The sequence below is a fragment of the Urocitellus parryii genome, chromosome 10 (genome assembly GCF_045843805.1).
Source record: "Urocitellus parryii isolate mUroPar1 chromosome 10, mUroPar1.hap1, whole genome shotgun sequence".
NCBI classification, from domain to species: Eukaryota; Metazoa; Chordata; class Mammalia; order Rodentia; family Sciuridae; genus Urocitellus; species Urocitellus parryii.
The window spans coordinates 54,671,427-54,694,638 of NC_135540.1; the positions used below are offsets into that span (position 1 = coordinate 54,671,427).

General features: G+C 38.5%; 1 protein-coding gene across 1 annotated transcript; it reads left to right on the forward strand.

The window, feature by feature from the left end:
* The first annotated feature begins 1,147 nt into the window (after positions 1–1,147).
* On the forward strand, positions 1,148–18,034 carry Sgms2 (sphingomyelin synthase 2). The gene is made up of 5 exons (XM_026403201.2): positions 1,148–1,814; positions 6,169–6,286; positions 11,402–11,555; positions 16,174–16,340; positions 17,638–18,034. The coding sequence occupies exons 1-5, from the start codon at positions 1,360–1,362 to the stop codon at positions 17,839–17,841; spliced, it is 1,098 nt and encodes a 365-aa protein (XP_026258986.1). The 5' UTR covers positions 1,148–1,359; the 3' UTR covers positions 17,842–18,034.
* The last annotated feature ends 5,178 nt before the right edge of the window (positions 18,035–23,212 follow it).

Here is a 23,212-nt window from a genome sequence, read left to right on the forward strand (position 1 = left end):
TTTCCTGAAATTGCCCTGAAAAGAGAGTCCTTTAAAATTCTAAGGATTATGCTAAAGTTGTGCAGTGTACTCAGGGTGGGGACTAATTACAAGGTTTGAAAACCTCTTCAGGTGGTGGTTCCATAGTGTGACTAAAATACTGCTTTGCTAAATTAAGAACAGCTGGAGCATGTTGCTAGCTAGTATAAGAGAGTTGGTGGTGGTGCTCTGTGTCCCAAAGAAGTCTTTGCTCTTTGGAGCCTGTGGAGCTTAAGCCAAGCTTACCCTTTCCTCATCAGTGTCACGGTGAGTAAGTGCCCCCAAGCGAGTCCTCTGGATGCCAGTTTCTGTTGTTGGATAGAAACTCTGATGGTTGCGTCAGATATTGTCAGTTACTAATTTACCATGACTTTGTAGTAAAAGATCTTATCCTTAAAACAGCTTGCTTTCTAAATGAAACATGGACAAGGTTCTGTATTTCTTTTCGCTAAGTTATTTTGAAGGCTGCCAACTTTTCCTGTGCATGGTGTGCATCTCTGAATATGCAAGGATAAACTGAGGCAGTGCTATTCTAAATACCCTGAATGTCTTGCTCTGGAATCGGTTCTTAAATGTAGTCACCAAAAGGACATCCGTGTTTTCATCAGAAAATAGACTATTTTGACAGATGCAGAGACTAACAGTTATTCCGTGCATGGACGATTGAAGCAACTCACCAGAGTTTTTAATTTTTTCTTTAAGGTTCATAGAAAAGATACAGTCTTAGGAGAGAATGATGTGATCTCTGGGCAGGTTCTAGCTTATTATGACTTCATGATTAGCAACAAGTAACACAGTCTGAAGTGTTTACAATGTTGGGTCCTGTCTTTTATTTAAAGAAATTTAAAGGGAATTGATAGTTAAAATGTTCCTATTTATACTGACATCAGTTCAAAAAGAGACAGGAATACCAGGATTAAACAGTTCAATGTTTTGTAAACAAATTCAATCTCTGCAATGTCAACTGTGTTCTAACAATATCTTTATAAAGCAAATGGCTTTGGTATTTGTTTCCTTATTTTGAGAATGTTTTTGTTTCGGAATTTTGATAATTGGACAAACTTATTATCTGAGCATAGTTTTGTTTTATTTTTAGGTGGGATAGTAACATCTTTTGGGGGAACGAGAATTGGCTTCCTTTCGTAAGAGTGGTGGACGTGCAGCAGACAGCTACATGGCAGGAACAATAATCAGATGGCTACCTTCTGCATTTTGTATTAGGAAACAAAATCAATTATAAGAGTCCATGTTGATCTTGGAAGTAGAAGGATTCAAAAAAAATAAGTTACCACAAAGAACAAGAACTTTACCATCTCCTTTTTGATCTGAAGACTGGGGACAATGGATATCATAGAGACAGCAAAACTTGAAGAACATTTGGAAAATCAATCCAATGATCCTGCAAACACCTACACAAGACCTGCTGAGCCCGTCGAGGAAGAAAACAAAAATGGCAATGGTAAAGCTAAGAGTTTATCCAATGGGCTGCGAAAGGGCACCAAAAAGTACCCGGACTATATCCAAATTGCTATGCCCACCGAGTCGAGGAACAAGTTTCCCCTAGAGTGGTGGAAAACGGGCATTGCCTTCGTGTACGCACTCTTCAACCTCGTCTTGACAACAGTCATGATCACAGTTGTGCACGAGAGGGTCCCTCCCAAGGAGCTCAGCCCTCCCCTCCCAGACAAGTTTTTTGATTACATTGATCGGGTGAAATGGGCATTTTCTGTATCAGAAATCAATGGGATTATATTAGTTGGATTATGGATCACCCAGTGGCTCTTTCTGAGATACAAGTAAGTCTTTCTTGTTTTCTTCCTAATAAGTTTAGTGACACTTAGACAAAAAGTGTTAACTGAGCAATCAAACTGGCAAGGATACAGCAGTACTGTGGTGGATGACTCAAAGAGTGTTTGAATTTAATGCCCGGCTCCTCATTTCTAGCAACTTGGGTGCTAGGGCATTTGTATGATAAATCCAGAGCCATCGAAGGGAATAGCATACACTCTTGCTTGGGTTATTTCAGGCTCTTGACAAGTGGGGAAAGGGAGGAGGCTGGGAAACTTTTTTCCTCCCTTATTCCTAATGAGATGACTATCCAGCTTTGAGGTTTGCCTGTCTTCAAAAGTCCTCAAGTATTAGGTTTTTGGTGTTTTTGTTTTTTGCTTTTTTTGGCCTGTGGGCCACCCAGTCACAAATGTTTGTTTAAAGAAACTGAATTTAGAACTGGGTCCCTGTGGTTTGGGTTTTAGATTTCTAAAGGAAACTTGTCTTCTGGTTTCACCTCAGCACCACAAAGGAGCTCAGAGTTCACTGGGTTCGGCTGTTCCCCCACCCCTGTCTTGGAATAGGAGGAATCAGGAAGTGTAGTAGCCAGCGTTTTTGCTTTGAAGACACTTGAAAATTGGACATAGATCTAAAGCGGTTATTCATGCTTCTCTGTGTGAATTCTGACTTCTGGTCCATAAAAAACGAAGACCCCTCAACTCCCCTTTCATCTCAGTCATTAAATATTTGCTTTCTACTAGGATTCTAGCAGTTAAATCACTGAAATATAGGAGTTTGATCCAACCACTACCCATGGTCTGGGGCTTTCAAAATATATGATGCATGCCGAGTTGATATAGCTTGAGGATTCCAAGTCAATTAAGGTTTCAGTATGATTGCCACAAGATGGTTTTTAGAAGGGAGAGCTTATGCCATGTTGTTCTTCCCGTTCTTTGTTGCTTTGTGATTGGAGGAATTCAGTCTGTCTTGGCCAGAGACTTTCTCAGGTGCAGCCTTGAAAACTTATTCTACAAACTGAAGTCATTCTTAAGCATTTTCTTTCACATTACTTTCATGGTATGTTTTAAGTAAAAGAGCTGATAATTGTGTTTTACTTAGTGAAGGCATGCTATATGTGAAAATCAAAGAATATATTTGTTGAATGTTAGTGATTTTCTTTTCAGTATCTGGAATTGATACACTGAACATAGGCCTGCCCAGGCCATAGGTGGTTTTTTTTTTTCTCCTATAATTTGCAGCAAAATTTTGTTCCTGTATATAAAAAGAGACATTTTCCAGGGTCTGGTAAGTAGAGAAAAAAAAAAAAAGTAGCTGAACTCCACCCTGAAGTGGAATCTTCACCTTGGCTTATTTGAATCATCATCTAGACATTCATTTCCTCTCCGATACCAGATTAAGTTTCCCTATGTCACAACTCATGGGCATATACTTAAGCCACACATTTTTTTTTCTTTTCTTTTTTTTTTTTTTTTTGGTACTGGGGATTGAACTCAGGGGCACTAAGCCGCATCCCCAGCCCTATTTTGTATTTTATTTAGAGACAGGGTCTCACTGAGTTGCTTAGGGTCTCACTAAATTGCTGAGGCTGGCTTTGAACTTTTGATCTTCCTGTCTCAGCCTCCTCAGCTGCTGGGATTACAGGTGTGTGCCATCACACCATACATTTTAATGGTATCCAGTGTTTTAGTCACAAGTCACATGAGTTTACCTTTTTATATCTCTTTTTTTCATTTTTGGTACTGGGGATTGAACCCAGGGCACTTAACGACTGAGACACATCCCCAGCCCTTTTGTACTTTTTATTTTGAGACAGGGTCTCCCTAAGTTTTTGAGGCTGACTTTGAACTTGGGATCACAGGCATGCACCACCACACCCAGCTTTACCTCTTTTAGACATCTCAGCCCAATGAGAAATTCTTCTTTGCTCTATTAAAAGCACCTTTCAAAGCTGTGGGAAAGAAATCATAAGCAGTGGTTATTTTTCTACATAATGCTACAGAGTGCTTGTTTCACCTAAGTTTTCTGTTCTGAGTATAGCTAAACTCAGAATGCTGGAATGAATATAATGAACTTATAATTTTCTGCTCATTCCTTGACCTTGTCTAAAAGCAGGCAGCACAATTCAAACAGCACTCCTCTGGGACCTGTGGTTGAGTCAAAGGGTGAATTGTTCTTCCTTTAACCAAGTGGGGAGAGAGCACTATTTGTTACCTTGCTCAGTAGGAGAAAAGGCAGAGCTAGGATAGCAAGTCTTGGAATAAAGAAATTCTTTCATAGTCTAGAGAGTGTTCTTTTTTTTTTTAATCCCAGAAACCCTGAAACATTCTTAAAATAGCTACTGGTGTCAGGCAGCCAAAATATGTATTTGTACATAATTCTTTAAATTAGAATATTCAATAGTTACCTGAATTAGAACTTGATCCATGTCAGAACCACAGTCTTTGGAAAAACTTCAAACATGTCTCACCCTGAAATTCACTGTGATTCCAGAAGTCTTTGATCAGTCCTACTTTGGAAAGTCTGGTAGCTCTGAGTGGGAAAATTGCAATAGTATATTTTATGTTCTGGAGAAGTTATAACTAGCAACCCAGAGGTTAAAGGAATCCCACTCATTTTCCATTCTCAGAGCCAGAGCTTCTAGACCAAACAAACAAGAAAAAAGGGACTGTCACCTTGAGCTGAGAGGACACTCAGACCCCTTGATGTCTACCTAGGCATTTTTGTCTTTCTTTACTTTTAAATGATTTTTAACTCATACATAAAAATGTTAAGAAAAAATTGAACTGTCATGTGATGTTTGAATACATGTAATATTTTTTTAAATACATTTTTTAGTTGTAGATAAATGCAATACTTTTATTTATTTTATGTAGCACTGAGGATCAAACCCAGTGCCTCCCATGTACAAGTCAAACGTTCCACAACTGAGCTACAACCCCAGCCCTATATGTAATATTTTTTAAAATAATTTTTTTAGTTGTAGTTGGACATTTATATATTTATTTTATTATTTTTATGTGGTGCTGAGGATCTAACCCAATACCTTGCACATGCTAGATGAGCACTCTCCTGCTGAGCCACAACTCCAGCCTCCTTATACGTAATATTTAAATAAAATTAAACATACCCATCTCCTCAACATTTATCATTTCTTCATAGTGGAAACATTTAAAGTCCTTAAACATTTTTTATGAAATATGCGGTACATTAATGTTATCTGTCGTCACCTTACTGTGCAATACCACACCAGGACTTCTTGTTCCTGTCTAACCATTGCTTAGAACTCACTGATCAACCTCAACCCATTCCTTCTGCTCACCTAACCTCCTGTGCCTCTGGCAACACTGCTGTACTCTCAACTTCTGTGAGATCAACTTTCTTAGATTCCCCATGAGTGAGATCATGTGGTGCTTGTCTTTCTGTGCCTGGCTTATTTCACTTAATATGATGATCTCCAGTCCCATCCGTATTGTCAGAAATGACAGGATGCCATCATTTTATGGATGAATAGAATTCCCTGTGTATAGGCACTACATTTTCCGTATCCATTCATCAGTTGATGGGCACTTAGGTTATCTCCATTTCTTGGTTATTGTGAACAGTGCTGCAATAAACACAATCAAACTGCATACAAAAGCTTCGTACTCCTCTTTTTCCTCTTTTATGGAGATTGAATAAAAGTAAGTAAATCAATTTACAGCTTCACTATTAAATGTCCTTAACATATAAGGGCACTTTGGACATCTTCAAAATGTAATTCTCTGGAAATTTGTTTAGTCAGAGAAAATATAGTTCATTTCCCAAGTTGTCAAAATACCTTCAGATGGTCCCCAAATAAACCTTGTTTATAGAATTTGAGTTTAATGGGTTGTCACATTTCCCTGTGTGTCCAATTATGTCACATCACCTGGCTCATTAGTTAATTCCTTTGTGACTGTGGCTCACTTATATCTTTGATATGTCCTTGAGGGTTTTATTAATCAATGAGTTGACTGAAAACATAGAAGTCATTGAATTTGCTGGCAAAGAGTGACATTTTTTTAAGAGAGAGGGGATCATCTAAATTCCTGGTCTACTTTAATGCCCACACTCCTACACACTTAGTCATTTTGGGCTCCAAATCACCTACATTTATTGTAGCACATGAATCATTATTTCTGGAAATGGAAGTACAGTATCACTGTGGAATTACAGAATGAACAGCTCATAGCCTTTAAATTGTGTGAAACTGGTTTGTTAATGCTATTCTTAATTATTTTTTAACCTGTTAAAGTTTTCTTTCTTGACTTAGGTTTTATTGATTGCATTAAGAACAAAAGCAACCAGTAAGCTTGTCTTTCCCCATCTCTCTTCTTCCTTTAGGTCAATAGTGGGGCGCAGATTCTTTTTTATCATTGGAACTTTATACCTATATCGCTGTATTACAATGTACGTTACTACTCTCCCTGTGCCTGGAATGCATTTCCAGTGTGCTCCAAAGGTAAGCAGCTTTGCATTCCCATTTAGAGGGAATCACGAAAACAGTTACCAAACACCCACTGTATGGTACATTCGTATACATACTTTCATAGGTGCTCACTGAAATCTAACATTTTTTTTTATGTTTCTTTAGATTGTGGGAAGAAATCAAAATTGATAAAAGTACATCTTTGTGTATAAAAATATAATTTTCTGCTAACTGAACATTACCATCATTTTTCTTTTCTGCTTTGTAACCTCATTTTCTTATACATTCATGCATTCATTCTACAAATATTGAGCTTATGTTCCCAGGCCCAATAAATACCAAAATGAAGTCCTGCCCCTAGAACTAATGTTCTATTGAAGGATGACAGATGATAATTTCAGATGTATCACATGATGATTAGTCAGGTGATTGTCTGATGAGGGGCAGTAAGTGGGTAGGAACTATTTTATAGAGAGATAAGGAAAGACTTCTTTAATAAAAGAGCATTTGAGCAGGAACCAGGCAAGGGAACAGCCCCAGGATGGGATATGAGCTCCAGGCCAAGCAAATATTTCAGTTGCTTTGGGTCAGAGGAAAAGCAGGGAGTTTGGGGGCCAGTAGTGGGGGTACACACCACAGGTTTCAGAGGCTCTTATGACCCACTATAAGAACTTAAACCTGAATGGTGGCAGTGAAATTGATGAGAAATCATTTAATTCAGTATATATTTTGAAGGCAGAATCAATAGGCTGTGTTAATAAGTTGGATATGGATTTGAGAGAAAACAGTCAAGGATGACCCTCAAAGTTTTTAGCAGTTGTAAAAGGCAGGGTAGCCTTCTGCAAAGACACTGTATGGGAATGTCTCCTGAAACTGCCCTGAGCAGCAATCAATTTCTGTCCTGTTGAGAGAGCCGTTAATCCCCTTAGACCTTTGCATACCTTGATTGATGCTTCTCCTTAGGTTTGTGCATCTTTAATTCCATATCCAGTAACTGCATAGACTTGCTTATAAAATGGAAGCGTACAAATCATGTGCTTTCTAGACAGGGAATGAAGTCTAACATCATATTTTACTGAACACTAAGCAGATGTCTGAGGTAAAGGAAAAAATAGAGTTGTTCTGAAGAAGCCAGCAGTCTCCCTTACCAAACATAGGTGTGGTTGGGAGAAGCCGTAATTTTCCAAAGTCATCAAAGCAGAAAGTGTCTGTAATTAAAACAGTGTACACATTGGCTGCTTTTTAGTGAAGCTAATTCAAGGCATGGGAGGAGTTCAGAAGCACAATAAACTCTTCTAATGTCCTGTTGTAGTGTGTTGAGTGAAGAAATGGCCACAGGAAAAAAAGGGCAAGCCCATCCTTTTAATGGATGAGGTTTGCAGGGATGGATTGCTATGATTATGGAAGGGACAGTAGATTAAAGATTACCCTCCATGAGAGAGGTGCAATTTTCAGGACCCACATCGGTAAATGTGCTGTGGGATAACTGAGCCACAAACATTCCTGATGGAAACTTGGGGAGCTTCCTTAACTAATCATCTGCTGTGTTCACTTGTCAGCACCTCTTCCCAAAGCACAGGCAGCTGTAGGTTCTGGTTCCAGATCATTCTGCCTGATTAGAGATGAGGTGCTACAGAACAGGAGTTTGGAATTGCATTCTAAATGTGGTTCACCGGCTGGCACCGAGTGCCGCTCAGAGTTTTGTGGCTAGGAGGCTGTGAGATAATCTACCTGTTGCCTGTGCTTCTGGCTCCATGGCATGCCCTTCATGATGAGCCGTGCCAGGGCTCTGTGTACTGAAATCACTCACTATCGGAGGGTGTCCCAGCTAGTGACTGGCTCCTGCAGTTTGCAATCCACCAGATGTGATCACAGGAGTCACCATCGTGAACCCGTGACTTCCACATTTTACCCCCTCTCTCGTCTATCCTGCAGCTCACTTTAAGTCCTTTACTTAAAATTTGCTTCAGCCACCAACTCCGGCTTTGGTTTCCAGTCAAGACTTTTGTATTTTTTCAATGTGTATTTAGATAAATCTTGGTTTATTGATTATGAAATGATTTTATGAGATCATTTAGTTTTTCTAAATCCTTTTGACCCAAGAATGTTTGGCTGGGATAGCATGGGTTCCTTCCCTGGGAGAGCTCTCCGGGGCAGCTCTCCCCTCTATCCCAGCCATAGATGGCCAAAAACCTCTCTCCTTAATGAAAGGGACAGCCTGTAAGTTTCTGATTTAGCAGACCCCATATTGGGCTCTCCTGCACCTCAGTTATTTTTATGGGAGGTGTTTAATGGAGGTCGCAGTTGTAAGAACTCTTAGGAACATTGGAGCCCTAGTCTGCTTGGCTGTTTTGATTGATGCTTCTCTTTAGGTTTGTGCATCTTTAATTCCATATCCAGTTACTGCACAGACTTGTGTCTGAAAACAAAGAAATTAATAGTATTGAGAGTCTTGTGACATGTGATGGGGAGGCCCAGTAAATTGGAAAAGAACTAGAAAAAATAAATCCATTAATTCTAACACCCATTATTCTCCTTTTCTTCACCAGTTTTTTTCTTTTCTTTACTTGTGGTTTTATTTAGCATTTATACTAAGCATGAATTGATGTATTAGGATTGGCAGTAATAGTACTGAGGAATTAAGAAGACAAGAAGAGAATCCTTCCTCTGTTCTGAAAAAAAACATATATAATCAAGTGGATCAGGAATCTCCATTCAGTAGCCCCCACTTATCTGTGGGGAGTATGTTTTAAGACCCGCAATGGGTGCTGAAACTTCAGATGATATTGAACTCTAGGTATACTATGTTTTCCCCATACATACATATGTACATATGAGTAAAGTTGACTTATAAATTAGGCACAGTAAGAGATTAACAATAACTAATGATAGAATAATTATAACAATACTGCAATAGAAGTTATTTTAAAACTAATGAATATTTTTTCAGGAATTTTTTCATTTAAACTTTCTGACTGTGGTTGGCACAGTGAGCAACTGAGATTTTGAAAAACAAAACCATGGATTTGGGGAGGGATGTCTGTCCACCAACACCACTGAATGCAGAGGAAAGGGGGCGTGTGGTTTATCTCAGCTCCTAATTTCTTTACACCGTTGACCCCAAGTAAAGGGACTGAGGGCTTTAAGCGTTTTTGCCTTCAGAAAATTATAGAGTTGGGATATGTGAGTAGAGAAAAAAAATGTTATGGTTTTGAAATGAAGAATAATATGTCCTTTGAAACTGGGAACACAATGGTTGGACAGAGCGTATGTACCTTTTTATTTGATCTCAGTGTTGGCAGTAGTTGTTCCAACCTCATCAGAAGAAATTCCTCATGTGGCCCATCTGATAAAGCACATGGCTTGACTGAATCCTCAATACCAAGGGCATGTCGCAGTGTTAATAGCTTGTCGCCTGACTTCTATGCCTGAAGCGAGTCATGCAACTCTGTCAACAGTCTGCATGCTTTTGAAACTCCTTTAAAGCCTACAGTTGCATTTCCCACCCTCCCTTCCTCTAAGCTTGTGTTGTCATTTTCTACGCAGCACCTTATTCTTAACTGCCAAGCAATCTGGTATGTTCAACTTTTTACAATAGTCTCTTCAATACCAGAAGGCTTTCTGGATCCATAAGATTTTTAAACATTTTTTTTTTATTTGTAGATGGACACAATTCCTTTATTTATTTATTTATTTATTTATTTATTTATGTATTTATTTAATGTGGTGCTCAGGATCGAACCCAGTGCCTCACACATGCTAGGCAGGTGCTCTATCACGGAGCCACAAGCCCAGTGGCCCCCACCCCAATATGATTTTTTAAAATCAGGACACTTTTGTACCATAAGAGGGATCTTTTAGGCAAGGATTCTTGACCCAGTTCCTTATTGTCCTGGATAGGATGGTTTGCCACCTGCTTTGGGGACTGACTTATTTCTCCCCTCCTAGACTCTCGTCCCCCTGTGCACATTCTGACCCTCCCACATTCATGCATCCACTTGCATAAGATTTGACTGTGCTCGCACCACCAGAGTACCACTATGGAGGTTGGGCCAGCCAGGAGTCAAGGGTCAGTTTCTCAGAAGGATCATCATTGAGTACAAAAAGCAGCATGTCATAAGCCTGTCCCCCAGGTTCCTAAGAAGTAGTCAGTCATGGGCTCTCTGTGTTTCTCTTCCATTCACACTATTTCTTGATCTCTCTCCAAGTATCCTTTGATTTTCTAAGCCTCTCGGTGCTTTTCTAGACTCATCTGAAACCTTTCACGTAGCTCCCCCCAGCATTTCTGTATTCCGGTTTTCTATGTCTACTGTTTTGACCAACTCCTTCCTGTGTGCTTAAAGTTTAATAGGGTTAGTAAACTTTTGCCCATTGCCTGCACTTCCTGCCTTAGCCCAACATTATTTTCCATTTCACCATAATGATTTCTAGGAGGTTTATAGAGTGCCCCTGACCACAGCAGCCCTCTCTTGATCCTGCGCCTCAGCACATGGGTTCTTTTGGGGATGTTTTCCCTGATCAAAGCTAGTCATTTTTAAAACTGCCAGTACATCACTAATCTGTCATTTTCAATCCTATTTGAATGATTTAATGAGTTGCAGCTCTTCTTTTTTTTAACTGTAGTGTTTTGATCGTCTGATCAAAATTAATATAATAATTAATATAATAATAAATATAAAAATTAATATAGCTGTTAGGTACACTTGAGGCTGCCCACTTAATACAAGATTCGAAGGCACTGCAGAATCTTAGTAATGTGGTATGCAACAGAATAAAATATTAACTGTCCCAAACCTCCACTTCCCCCCTACAAAAAGGAAAGAAAGTAGCTTTGATCCGCTTTTTAGTGCATAACTGTGGTGAAGTCATTGGTTATTAATATTTTTAAAAGCTTTGCCCAAGGACACAATGCCACCAAAACATATTATTAGCAACATATTGAATAATTTAAAATGTGTCAATAAAGTTGGCCAGGTTGGCAATGCATGGAATCTAATTTGAGGACCTTCCCCTTGGATTCTTTTTGACATTTTAGGTTAGAAGGGAGGGAAAAATCACAACCTGGTGACCTTTCTGTCACACACTTAGGCTGAAACATAATTTTTATCAGCTTGTGAATTTTCTTCTGAATCTTCTTGTGTCATTCAGCTCAATGGAGACTCTCAGGCAAAAATACAGCGGATTCTCCGGTTGATTTCTGGTGGTGGATTGTCCATAACTGGGTCGCACATCTTGTGTGGAGACTTCCTCTTCAGTGGTCACACAGTTGTGCTGACACTTACATATTTGTTCATCAAAGAATGTAAGTAATAGCTCATTTCCATGTAATTGATTGTTGTAGCAGAGGGGGGTCCCTTGGCTCTGAAATGAATGGGAGAGCCCTTATTCTATTGGGGTTAATAGCTATGAAAAACACAGATGTAAATACTTTGTGTGTGTGTGTGTGTGTGTGTGTGTGTGTGTGTGTTATCATTTCAACTAAGTATTTGTGACCACCAAAGTCTTAAAACCTGGCTATGGCTTCTCTCTAACACTTAGCATGCTTCCCTAACAACTCAAGGTATGAAAAGCTTTATTAATATTGGAACTAAGAACAGAAACATTAAATTTATTGCAAAAAGAATTAGTCCATTCTAAATCCAAAAGTAAATAAACTTTGAATTATTTGTCTGACCCTTCCATTCCATGATTCTAGGGAGTTCCTTCATTTCCCCCCTTAAACCATTTCTGAGTCCCACTTCATTCCATCGTTTTAGAGCCACTCTCTCTGTTTTACTAGACATCTTATCTTGATGGAAGGTTTTGGCCAATTCCAATCATTTTCTTCTTAAGTGGAAACCTGGAGGCAAGAACTTGAAATCTGTTTTCATATTTATATAGTCATTTTCCATTATACAGAATCCTTGTGTTTCTGGTAGCTTTCATTGATGAAATAATGTCTTATTCATTGTCAGGTCACAATTTTGTAGATTCCTGAGGTTGGGCCCATTTGAGCCCATCATCTCAGAGTCCTTTTGAAATGGTGACACCTCTTCCTTTATAAGGCTTCATAAGGCTTCATAAGGCTGCTCGGTGTTCACCTTCATCTTTAGATCCAAGATGCCTCCTGCCTAGTGTTCTTAGAAGTACATCTCAGTTCTCTTCACTCAGCCTGAAGAAAAAGAGTCTCTGCAAATAGAGACCTCCCCTCCCGCTACCGCCCCTTTCTGGCTCTTTCCTCCTCTCTTGGCCTTTCATTAATCCAAATAGGTTTAGCTAAGTGTGGGGTCTTTGTCATGCTCGCTTTGAAGGCCTAGGGCTTTCTGTATCTCTCCCTTATTTCCACTCACTCTATGGTATATGGTGAGGGTGGGGGAAACCAGGGTCCGTGGCTAAATCTCACTATACACCAATATCAGGGGACAGACTCTTGAAATTTAATCATTATATTTTAATACCTAAATTTTGGCTCCAGAAAGTGCATTGTTTATATTTCTAACTCTAAATTTTGCCAGGGGAAGTTCCACCTGTATATAAGAAGTTATTTTCTAACTCACAGTTTTATTTAATTTGTAGGACCTTCTCTCTAATTTGAAATCAAAAGGAACTTATGAAAGAGGATTGGGTGGGGAGGATTAGAAGGGTCAGAGCAAAGGCCCTGTGAGTTGAAAACCACAAAATAATGAAGAGAAAACATCCCAGGAGACTTAAGGCCAGTTTTCCAAAATAACTGAGGAACAAGTGATATTAACACTAGTAGCATAGAGGTGATACTACTACTTCTAGGCCAAGCAGTATTCTGAGCCCTTGATGCAAATTAACTCATTTAATCCTTGCAACAGGAGGCACTGTTTCCCCCCAGTCTTTCTTCTTAAGCACAGAGAAAGCCACATGACTGTGGCCATGGACTACAGCCAGAATTTGGAGGATCAGGTGTTCAGACTCAAGTCAGCTGACCCTAGAGATTCTGGTCTTCATTTCTTGGCTTTGTTTAGGATTTTAGGAAATTTGAGTTATCTTATCTTATAGAATTGCCAAGGAATAGTCTACCTATCTATAAACAAGGTATATTTTCATTATTGTTCGGTTTTTAACCTCAGAGCCTGACAACTTGTAGTTAACTTTCTCTTTGATGAAGGTCACCCAATATGTAGAAATTTTTTCTCCCAAGACATCCATCAGCTGGGGTTTTAAAAGTTGTGTGAATTTACATGTAGCATGTAAAGGATTATATTCTGCTTTTCTCCACTTTGGGGGGAGACGTAAAATGGCAAATCTTTAATACTACAAACTCCAATTCATAACCAGTTCTGTATCTAAACAGGGTCTTCCATGTTTGTGCCTGTTTCTTTGTGATTAGGGAAAAGAGTCACTTTATAAATTACACCATGTGTTGTTGTTCTGAGGAAGTAGAGGTTCCAGTGGTTTCTTTGAAAAGTCTGCTTCTAGAATGACATGCATCATTTATGTATGTTTTGCTCTCCTGCCTTTTAATCAGCTTGGACTCTTGTTTGCTCTCTTGGGATGAGTGGATTTAAATTTAGTGTGAGACCAAATGAAAAGGTGGGACCAGGACCATTTTGTGGTTTAACAAAAGAGGGCTTTACACAATTGTGCAAATATTATCAGTGGGACCTAGACTCCTTATAAAATTTGCCTGGAGAAATCAGCTATGCTCTTAACCCCAAATGTCTGGCTAGGAAAGATCATTGTCATTTTTAACCTTGCCACCACTCCAACTCCACTGTCATTATTATTCAGTGCCCACCATGTTTAAGATCCCACACAGACAGTGAAGTCAGTTACAATCTATGTCACCCATCTTTTTTAAAAAATATTTTTTAGTTGTGCATGGACTCATTATCTTTATTTTGTTTATTTACTTTTATGTGGTGCTGAGGATGGAACCCAGTGCCTCACACATGGGAGGCAAGCACTTTGCTGCTGAGCCACACCCCAGCCACCTGTGTCACCATCTTTTAGCTCCATGTTATGGGTAGAGTGGAGGACAAAGAGGATTACCATTTTGCCATTTTTATTTTAAAATACCTTTGGGAGAAAGAGGGGTCAGCCAATGTTCTGAATTCATGAATAGTGGTCCTGCTGCAGTGGTAGCATCATAGAAAAATGTTAGGGTTTCCAGCTATTCTTAAAACCTCACTTTCAGTTTGAGAGTAGTAAAGTGACCATTCAAGGTACTTCCTTTTTCCTTATCTACTTCAGCTTTGCTTTTTATGACAAAAAAAAAATGCAAAATGGCTCTGGTTTGCCTGAACATTTTGAGCTGTTCATAAATACCCAGTAATCAGGGAAGGTTGGCATGAGACCTTAGGAAGGCTGGGTTTGTGGTGCTGCAGGATGATGTCCTGTCCAGTTTTCATCTGCTGAGCCTAACAGATCAACAGTGGGCTTGGATCTGACCCCCTCAGGCCCTAAGACTAAAGTCTCTCTCAGCATTAAAATTCACACCAGGCATAGTGTGGCGCATGCCTCAAATCCCAGCAACTCAGGAGGCTGAGGCAGGAGGAACATCAACTTAGCAAGGCCCTAAGCAGCTCAGTGAGACCCTGTCTCTAAATAAAATACAAAAAGGACTGGGGATGAGGCTCAGTGGTTAAGCACCCCTGGGTTCAATCCCCAGTACCAAAAAAATAAAATAAAATTTGAAAATTCTGGGTTTCTTTTAGTTACCTTGGAGAACTTGGTTATACAGTGAAGCAAGTGAATAAATAGCACATCCAAAACTAGAAAATCAGACGTTCAAATGCAAATATAAGTTTACTTTCCCTTTCTCTTTTACCTGGTACCAAAAGAGCAACAGCTATTTTATCACAGAGATTTTGTATTGAAGTGATGACTGACTTGGTGTTTCATCTGAAGTTCTAGGAATGCAGCCTTTTGCTAGTCAACCATTCTTCTACACTGGAAAGAAAATGTCAGCTGAGAATATAAAAAAGTTTAAATAGAGGATAAATTTCAGTTTATTGGATTATTAAACTTTTATTGTGAGCCAATAAAGCTTTAAAATAGAAAAAGAAAGAAATGAAACAGATGACCAAGTAATTAGAGATGAATAGGTTCCATTTGTGCCTGTCATTAACATTTGGGTGAGAAGTCCCACCCTGTTTAACCCACCAGTTCTGCAGTTCTCTCTAACAGCTAATCGATGGAATGAATGACTAAAAAGGAAGGCTAAAAATCTATAAGTGAATGGGCAAGACTCCTAAGGTTTTCATAGGGAACAGTGCTTCCCAGGGCTGTTGTCGATAACAGTATGAAATTGCCAAGAGTCAAGTTATTGCTTGCTACAGGGCCACTCCCTGTTCCACCCCAGACACACAAGGGAGAAACAAAAGTACATTTATAACCTGAAATTTCCCCTGCTTTGACATTTTCCCCTTATTTTCATGAATGAGCACCTTTTCTTTTGACACCTGCTGCTTCTCTTTCCAGCATGGTTACTTATGTGAGCCAGGAGGAGCCAATTCCAGCCAACCTCATAAGAAATCCATTCTCTTCCCTATTAAACAGCTTATTAGCAGAGGGCAAGGCCTCGAATATCTATTGTTATGAGCCACTGCCTTCCCCTCACAGTGAATGACAGTTATACCTGTTCTACCCATGGTCTGTCCCCACCTCCACCGCCCCTACCTCCTCCCCCTGCCCAGTCCTATCTGAGCAAATCCTGGATGGTTCATAGTGACTCATCTGGGTCAGTTTTCTCCTTCTAGTAATTTCCCAATCCTAGATTATTTTACTCCAGGTAATTAGGACAGATTATAATCATTAATCTCTGGGGGCTGCAGGTGTGGTTCAGTAATAGAGCATTTGCTTAGCATAAGCAAGACCCTGGGTCCAATCCCCAGCTCCACGATAGATCGATCGATAGATAAAATCATCTCTGGGAATCTCATTAACTCTATAATTTTTCCACTGTCCAGATTCGCCTCGTCACTTCTGGTGGTATCATTTAATCTGCTGGCTCCTGAGTGCCGCCGGGATCATCTGCATTCTTGTAGCGCATGAACACTACACTGTTGATGTGATCATTGCTTATTATATCACAACACGGCTCTTTTGGTGGTACCATTCAATGGCCAATGAAAAGGTGAGAGCAGTGACGATCCTCGGATGGTTTCTTTTCTTGAAATTCAGAGGACCCCTTTCATACTGTGGGGTTTGAGAGAGCTTCATGGGAATAACTGCTGGCCCCACCCAGATGTGGGGTTCAACAGTCCACTTATACTTAGAGCCACACCTGCTTCTTAATAGGAAGCCAAATAACTTCACAAAGAGAAAGGCCATGTAAAGAGAGGAATGCTGTAAAATCGCAGAGCACATTGTGGTGTTTTAGTAATTCAGCTGATTTATACTGGAATTGAAGAGAGAGATGTACTAGATTAAAATTTAGGACCCATCTCTGTACAAGTATCATGGGACAGCCTGGTACCTGCTCTATTCTCAAAGCACATAAATTAATTTTTAGAAAGAGAGACAGCCATGTTTTTTTTTTTTTTCTTTTTTAATCAGGCAAAACAAATGTCTTGTGAGTTACTGGCTTTGGTACATCTCTGGATGCCCTCTGGCTTCCCTTCTTCTCCTTCCTTATTTATTTCTGCTTCTTCCTATTCCCAGGGGGAACTGTTCTTTCTTCTCCTATTCATTCTTGCAGAGCTTCTAGAAAGCTTTCCCTAACTCCTCTCTCCCTCTGGTCCAAGGTAGATCTGCTCCTCCACTGCTCTTTTTCAAGTTTTGATGTGGTTTTTTAGTGTAATAGAGTTGGTCTGCAACTCCCAACACCTTGACTTACTTATCTCTGAATAAACTTCGCAGTATTTCTCAGTACATACAATGTTTGGAAAATTTGTGAGTGGTCGATATGTCATTCTGGAAAAACCTGCATCCATCTCTTGGTGTCCACTGATAAATACCTTTTCTACACATTCCTTTATTTCTTCTTGTAGTTCTCTCTCCTATTCTGTAGTTTACTGTTTCCATGTTCCTTCTTAACACTTCCTTCTAGATGCCTCTTCACACTACCAAATCAAACTTTTCGCCTTTCCTCTTCAATATGTTCAACCTTCTGAGCTCAAGTAGAGGCAGCTAGATGTGACACTCACACATTCTAGAAATCATTACTACTGAATACCATTCCCACGTCTCCCTTCTTACTGAAATTATAGGCAAAAGAAATGGCATGTGCCTCAAACAGGAAAAGGTGCTTTGGTATGTTGAGGACTAGAGTCACAGCAGAGTTGAGGAAAGGGGGTAACAGCAGTTACTGCCATGGGATACAGACTCGGCCTCCCCTGTTAAGTTACAATGAATGACCATTTAATTAAGAAAAAAGTTAGGGGACGAATCATGAAAGACGTCTCATTTTGCTTTTTTCCTCCCCTTTGCAGAACTTGAAAGTCTCTTCACAGACTAATTTCTTATCTCGAGCGTGGTGGTTCCCCATCTTTTATTTTTTTGAAAAAAATGTACAAGGCTCAATTCCTTGCTGCTTCTCCTGGCCACTGTCTTGGCCTCCTGGCTGCTTCAAGTCATCATGCAAAAAGTATTCACGGGTCCAAAAGATTGGTGAGGATAACGAGAAGTCTACCTGAGGATCCAGAGGCACCAGCTCTTACACCAAAAGAGTTTTCATGCTGCAACCAAAGGTATAGCTTTGTTTTTATTTTAGGAAAACAGACTGGTAAATGAAGACGTGGACCAAATTTTGTGTAAATGATTGGAAAAGATGAACAAAGTATTACTTTTTGACTGTTTTCTTTTTTAATTCAGCCTGAGAAAGATATATTTTCCTGCAGCTCTTCATTCATTGGAGACAAGCCCCCATCCTGGGATTTTACTAGTGAGCTTGTTAAAGAGGTGCCAAAGAACATATTACCCATTTTCTTATTCTTTCGCCACTAAAATCTTCTACTTCAGCATTCTTTCAGGATATTTTTTTCCTCCCAGGGTCAGAAGAATTTGTTAATGTTTTGAATAAAATGTCTGGATGTATACAGCCACTGTGTAAATAGAGGAGCCTAATGTTGAAAGTCGTTTTTAGCATTAGGCTTTGGGTGGGGAGGGCAGTCCCACGGCTACGAGTCACATTTGGGTGCACTTTGGCTTCTACCCTGTCGCAGGGAAGGTTGGGGGGAGTCTAGGAATGCGCTCTGCTGCTACCACCCTATGCACTATGTATCACTTTTAGTCCTATGTTTTTAACTGACAATTTTATCTTTTTTTATTTTAAAAGGTGATCCAAGGAAATATAAAAGTATTTGACACACCCACAGATTTTACACATGTGTAAATATTTCACTTTCAAATATCTATGGCAGATACACAGGAAGCAGGGGGTTCCTTCTGCTAAGGAATGGCCCTCATGCACACACTTAGATGCAGCCTGACTGGCAGATTTGCATCTGGGACCCCAGGGATGTCAACTGCGCCAGCACAGGCTGGAAACATGCATGTGTGAACAGGTGCTCACACCCCTTGGGGAACAAGTATGTATTTCCCTTCCAGCTCAGGTGCTGGGGTAAAGTCTGTTTTAAGGTTCCTAATTGGAACCCCAAAAGATATCTGGGCACATTTCATTAAAAATTATTTCTTCCTAGTTGCATTGTACTTTATGGAAAAAACAAGACAGAGCCTGAAGGTTTAATGTACCTTTGCCTTTTATCAACAGCCTCAGCTCCCATACACTCTTCCTGAGGACATGTACCACCACTGAGTAATTTGACTTTTACCCTGTGAAAATTAATACATGGTGCTGTACTTTAATATGCTTTGGGAATCAACTTGTTAGACAGGCACAGCTACATGGAAAAAGAGGGATAATTGTTTCTAAATTTCATTGAGTTGATGCAAAACAGGTGGATTTTAAAAATCTGATCAGACTTAATACTATCAGAGTTAGTGCTTTATTTACTGCTATTGAAATTTTTGGATAATTCTTGGCTTAAATTCTTAACTAATTAAAGGTCAATTTGTAAGACTTCTAGTAAACTTAGAAAATATTCTATGAGGGCAGAGGTAGGATAGGCCAGTAGATTGGGATGAGGCAGTTACAAGTATATTAAAGGTGAAATTTCCTCTTACACGGGAAACATCTCTAAATTTATCATTATACACTAGTCAGCCTTGATTATACAAAATTGGCCATTAAATTGCTTGAGAAAAGCACAATATAGATCTGTTCAGAGAGGTCATTATCCTTTGGTGCTAAAATTCTGTGTAGTTTTCAGAGTGTTTTTTTTTTTTCCCTCCTCTATGTAATAGAAGAATCACTAAAGGAAAAGTGGTTGAATTCAAAGACCAGGAGAAGGCTCTCTAATCTGGTTATTTTAAATAAGAATTAAAACCTTAAACATCTTGGCAGATTTTGAAACACAAGGATTTTTTTCCAGTATTTTTATTATATAAAATGATAATAAACATATGCCTTGTGTGTTTAGACATCATTCTATGTAATTTTTGCTTAAGTGTATCTATTAAATATTGCCAATTGTGATAGCACAAGGTGTTTCGCTTGAAAACACTGATTTTAAATTCCATTGTCTGATTAGGAGGAAAATCATCAGACAGTAAAGCCTAGATACTGCTCCCTGAGCCTCTAATTCAAATAAAACAATCTAATGTCCCTTAGAGCCTCACTCATCTGTGTCTTGGATAACCCACTTTTCCCCAACTGAATAAGGAAAAGTGCTTAAGCTTTAAAAATCCATCTGTATGTATTGATTATTGGACACCTTTGAAACAGTAAGCCTCGCACTTATATCAAGTAATTCACTTTTTAAAAAAATAATATCTTCACCTTCTCAAGAACTTTATAAACACCCATGACCCAGGGTGTGGACACTACTGCTCCCATGTAGTCTACACAAGATGTGCCATAGCTTTCTGACAGGTGCTGAGGGAGAATGTGGATTGAAAATAAAGGGTGGGGGTCCATTCAAAGAGTCAAGATGGGAAAAGAAGAGAAATAGTGAAACTCATTGACATGTGGGAAAGCAAACATGGGATTTACCCCAACATGCTACTCTGAGATAGATAGAAAACAAACAATTATGATCTTGTGAAACAGCAAATTTTTGCAACATCTTTTCTTTGCCAGTGAAGATTCATATCTTATCCATTATCCATGTTTTTGTAAGCCTGTGCTCCTGTTGAAACCTTTTCTTGTAATTTAGTCCCTCTATGAAATAGCTATAATAGATAATGCCTATAAATTATGCTATACCTTTTCCTAAATTCTTTCCAATGGAAATGAAGTTCTCTCAGATTTTAGTTTTCAAGCTCCTCCACTAGATCTGAAAAAGAAAGCATTCTTCCCCCAGTTCCATCTGAATAAATGACAAATTTGTCATTTAATTAACCGGCATCTTGGGAAATAAGTTTTGCTGTGGAAGACAGGCTATTTGGAGAGTAAGCTTGAAAGCTGTTTTGTGGGTGACGTGGCATTAGGGTCACTAGAGGGTTTTTGCTGTATTACCAGCGCCCCCTTGTGGCTATAGGTTATATGTCTTGGAAAGCAGAGGTCACTTTATAGTGTGTATTTTTGTTTTTAAAGGCATTTGTTTTTCAATTTTTGCCAACTGAAACTATGGGGGGAAAGTTATTTTAGAGACATTTCAAGCCCTTCCCACTTGTAAAATGTGCTCAGATTATAGGAAGCTGCAATTTGAATCTTTCATCCATATGATCAAAGAAAATTTGCAGACCATTTTTACCTCTAGCTACACAATCATTAATGTCTCCCTTTATAACTACCTACACTTTTGTTTACTTTGAAACCCCAAGTCAGCTGTCTTTCTTATTTTTTAAAATTTACATGCTCAAACTCGTAAGTTTCCTTTGTATTTGAAAGCTCACATCCTGTTCCTTGAATATTTTGAACATTTCATTTACTGTTGTTGTTTTAATTTTGTACTGTAAAACTGATTAAACACTTAAGCCGGTCTTAACGCACTCACCTCTGTAGTGTAAGGAAGTGTGAGAAGGAATTTCTTAATAAATGCGTTTACATCTTTTAAATCAAGCATATTATAAGTTATGTGTAATGTGTGGAAGGCTTTTCTATTTTTATGTATAAAGATTCCTCATATTTGTGTTTTTAATGTCATTGTGTTGCAATAATTTAACTCCTTTGACTCAGTTGCTGAAAATATTGCTTTTATGAAGAAGTGCTCTTGACTTCATTATCCAAACACTGCAAATCATGTCAAAGGTACCCAAAGATAAGACTTTACAAATAGACACCTTGTAAGTTCTGAGTTATTTTTACTTAATAACTATATTTGTGTTCTAAATGAATCATGAAAGAAGAGTGCTGTCTTGTGGAATTATTTTAAATTGTCCTTTAAAAGAAAAACTATAAACATAAGCTAATCTAGTTGCCAAGTTGGAATTTATTATTTAATTTACCTCCTATGCAATGATTAATGCTGCAAAATGTATGGTTATGTTACAGTATATTCACAAAAGAAATATTATTACAAGGTTTTGAGGGATAGCCAGTTGCATTCTTTTGGAAATTTACTGTACTATTTCAATGTGTTAAGTGCCTTGTTGTAAAGTAAAATTTTAAGTCTAGAACTCATTATTTTCCTGACATATATTTTCATTATGATATCTACTGTATGCTATTGAAGAGTTTATTAATCAAATATGTAAATTTCAGAAACTGTTATCTCCTACCCACCAGTACCTTAATCATTGATCTATCATATGAGATTTGAATTCAGGTTCTTTTTTCTTTTCTTTTTCCTTTTTTCTTTCTTTCTTTTTTTTTTTAACGAGAGGAAATTTTTGTTGTTGTGTTTAGAAATATTTTCCATGCTTGTGCTTTTGTATTTGTAAAAAAAAAAAAAAATATTTCAGGAGGAATTTAGAAGTTATAACTACTGTTTATACTTCTAAAAGTACCGTCTTACATTTGCATTTTAAGTGCCTAATTGTTAGTTAAACTAATTTATGTTTCTATTCAAAAGAGGATTTGTGTACTTGGTTTTTAATCCCTTTGGTTTTGCTTTAAAGAGCCTATACTTTGTATTTATCCAATAAACCACAGTGACATCAACAGTCTTTTCAAAATTAGTATTACTGTTTCTTTCAATTTAACAGAATGTGTTCTTGTATTTATTTAGTAGTAAAGTACTTAATAAAACCACCAGAGGGTTATTTTCTTCTAGCACTATTTTAAAAATAAGGTGACAACCTCCAGTTAATGGAACCATGAGTCAACTGCACAGTATTATTTTTCCTGCCGTTAAATTTAAAATAAAAAATAAGGTATAACAATATAAGTTCATTTATGGAAAAAAAATCATTACATGCTCTATGATTCTGATTTTCTGTTTACAAATGGGCAAAAATCATTAATTCTTTAAAGAAAGCAGAGTCCTGCCGCTCATTTCTGAAAGAAATGTCTCCTTGTGCCTCCACCAAGCGATCTGAGGTCAATGCCCTCTGAATGCCTTAGTCTTTGTCAAAGCAGGTTGCAGGGTGTTATTTTTAGACCCCTTGATGAATGATGAGAGCATGATCCCTACCCAAAAGTCAAAGTTAGTGAAAGTAGTTCAATGGGTCAAAGGGAGTAGGATAAGATACTGAGGTTCAAAGATCAGGCATTATTGAATATAGATATTATCTGGAAATGATAGAGAAAAGTAAAGTTTTTCCACCACATCCACCCAGGCCTGGGATAGAAAGCTCATCATGCCTAAGTCCTGTCCTTTTTGAAACATTGCATGCTGATTTTGCCGGCCACGGCCCCAGACTGCCCTTATGCCCTTGTCTAGAATGTGTTGTACGAGAGGCTAATGTGAACTCTTGCTCTTCATACAGGGGACCAGGCAGCTCTTATTAGTTGGTGGATACATTCTGGGTTCCATTGTTCTCTTTATATGAAAACTTTTGATGCCCCTCCTCTGAGAGGGTAAAAATCTCTAGACATTTTTAAAATGGCAATTCTCTTTTTTA